Below are 1,872 nucleotides of genomic sequence, written 5' to 3'. Positions count from 1 at the left end.
AACCCCGTGGAAGATGACCACCATCAAAGAAATCCAAAATCGCCCTGTAAACATCCTCCTGAATGATATCCCAGCAATGCTGGAAGAATAGGGATGAGAAGCCATCCGGACCAGCGACACTGTTAGCATCAATACTGAAAACTGCCTCCCGTACGTCATGAATCAAAGGGGGTGGTTTAGTGCCAAATTATCGTCCACCATCAATAGCCTCGAAATGACATCAGAACGGATGTGGTCCAAGGGTTGTGGAAGAGCAGATAAGAGATCCTGGTAGAAAACAACAACCGAAGTCTGAATATCAGTAGGAGTAGATAACACTTCCCCTGCCTGTGTCCTGATAGACCTGATACGCGATTTGATCCTAGGCCCCTGAACCATCGCATGAAAATATCGAGTATTGTGATCACCTTCACATGCCCAACTTGAACCGGCCTTTTGCTTCCAAAAGCCCTCCTCAATAGACAAGGTCCGGTTCAAAACTGCCTGGGCCTGATGTAGTAAGTTACGGTGCTCCGATGTAGGATCTCTATCATATATTATCTCAACCTCATCAACCCCGACCTCAGTATCGCGCACCCGCTGGAAAATATCTCCAAATACATGTCGGTTCCACCAACGCAGACCCTGTTTCAGCCTGAAGAACTTCTCCCAAAGAGCGGTCATCCCTGTGAGATGAGTAGGGAGCGACCACTTCTAGGAGGCAAAGGCTAAAAAATCATGGTGCTTGGTCCAAACATTGAGGAATCTGAACGGTCTAGGCCCCAAATCATCATCAGAAACCCACTGAAGCAGTAAAGGAGAGTGATCGGATGAAGTCTGATTCAAGTGTCTCACTGTAAGCTGTCGACAAAAAGCTGCAGCTGTAGAATTAATAAGTACCCTATCCAATCTCTTTCTGACCCGACCATTGGTCCAAGTATATCGGTTTCCAATGAAACCCGCATCCTCTAAACCACAGTCTAACATCATATCAGAGAAAGCAGTAGTGCCACGATTATGGGTATTATGACCAGTGCGCTCTCCATCTTGTGTAATAACATTAAAGTCTCCCCCAACTAGCCAAGGATCATCCATATCGAGGGAGATGTGGTGAAGACCCACCCACAAATCTCTCCTGATAGTAGCATCGCATGACGCATAGACTGGAGTCAAATAGATAGCACGCGCTAGTCTGGGATCCTCAACTCTAACGTGAAGAAACTGGGGATGATCAATAATAACAGTAACATTAGTCCCCGAATTCCAGAAAAACCAGATCTTATTCGATTCATTCTGAGCTCCCATGTCGAAGCGCAAATAGCGTCGTGTATATGTAAAATTCTGTCGCAGAACAAAAGGCTCCAATATAACTAGAAGATAAACCTGATGAAGCTGTATAAGTTTCTTCAGGTGCCGACGAGTAGCTACACTAGCTACACCTCTCACATTCCAAATGATGGCATTCATAGGGAAGGAGAATGTGGGGAGGTATCGTGTGACTGACTCCGAGTGATCCTTCTGCTCGGATGTGGAGTATCAGTAGCCCGTGGGTGTCTCTTTCGAACAACTGGGATAAATCCATCTTCCTCTGTCCTCTCATCCAAACCCACCAAGTCATCAGAAGAAGATATTCGAAAAGGTCCCTGCTGGTGAACCTCAATCTGAGGTGAGCCCTCTGTATCTGAATGCGCTGACTGCAAAGATGGAATAGATGCCTCAACATTCTGATGACAAACAGGAGGAGAAGAAGTGGAAATAGGTGCCTGAGCCCTACCCGGTGTCAGGCCTGGAATGTAAGAAGCTCTGCTGACTATGTCTGTGGCCTCTTCAACATCTCATCCAACATAGGATCATAAAATGGAGTGATAGGTGGACTGATAGCCTGAGCAGGAG

At 46.4% G+C, this 1,872-nt stretch overlaps 1 protein-coding gene across 1 annotated transcript; it reads right to left on the bottom strand.

Annotated features, from left to right (window-relative positions):
• Positions 1–693: 693 nt before the first annotated feature.
• Positions 694–1,446, bottom strand: LOC111374373. The gene has a single exon (XM_022997039.1). It carries the CDS (start codon positions 1,444–1,446, stop codon positions 694–696), a length of 753 nt encoding a protein of 250 aa, XP_022852807.1.
• Positions 1,447–1,872: the final 426 nt, after the last annotated feature.

The sequence above is a fragment of the Olea europaea genome, unplaced genomic scaffold (genome assembly GCF_002742605.1).
Source record: "Olea europaea var. sylvestris unplaced genomic scaffold, O_europaea_v1 scaffold12420, whole genome shotgun sequence".
In the NCBI taxonomy this organism is placed as follows: Eukaryota; Viridiplantae; Streptophyta; class Magnoliopsida; order Lamiales; family Oleaceae; genus Olea; species Olea europaea.
This window is presented reverse-complemented; position numbering and strand designations above follow the sequence as displayed.

Bases quoted from the DNA above. Each gene is read 5' to 3' on its own strand.
- LOC111374373 (XM_022997039.1), bottom strand. From the start codon at position 1,446: ATGAATGCCATCATTTGGAATGTGAGAGGTGTAGCTAGTGTAGCTACT.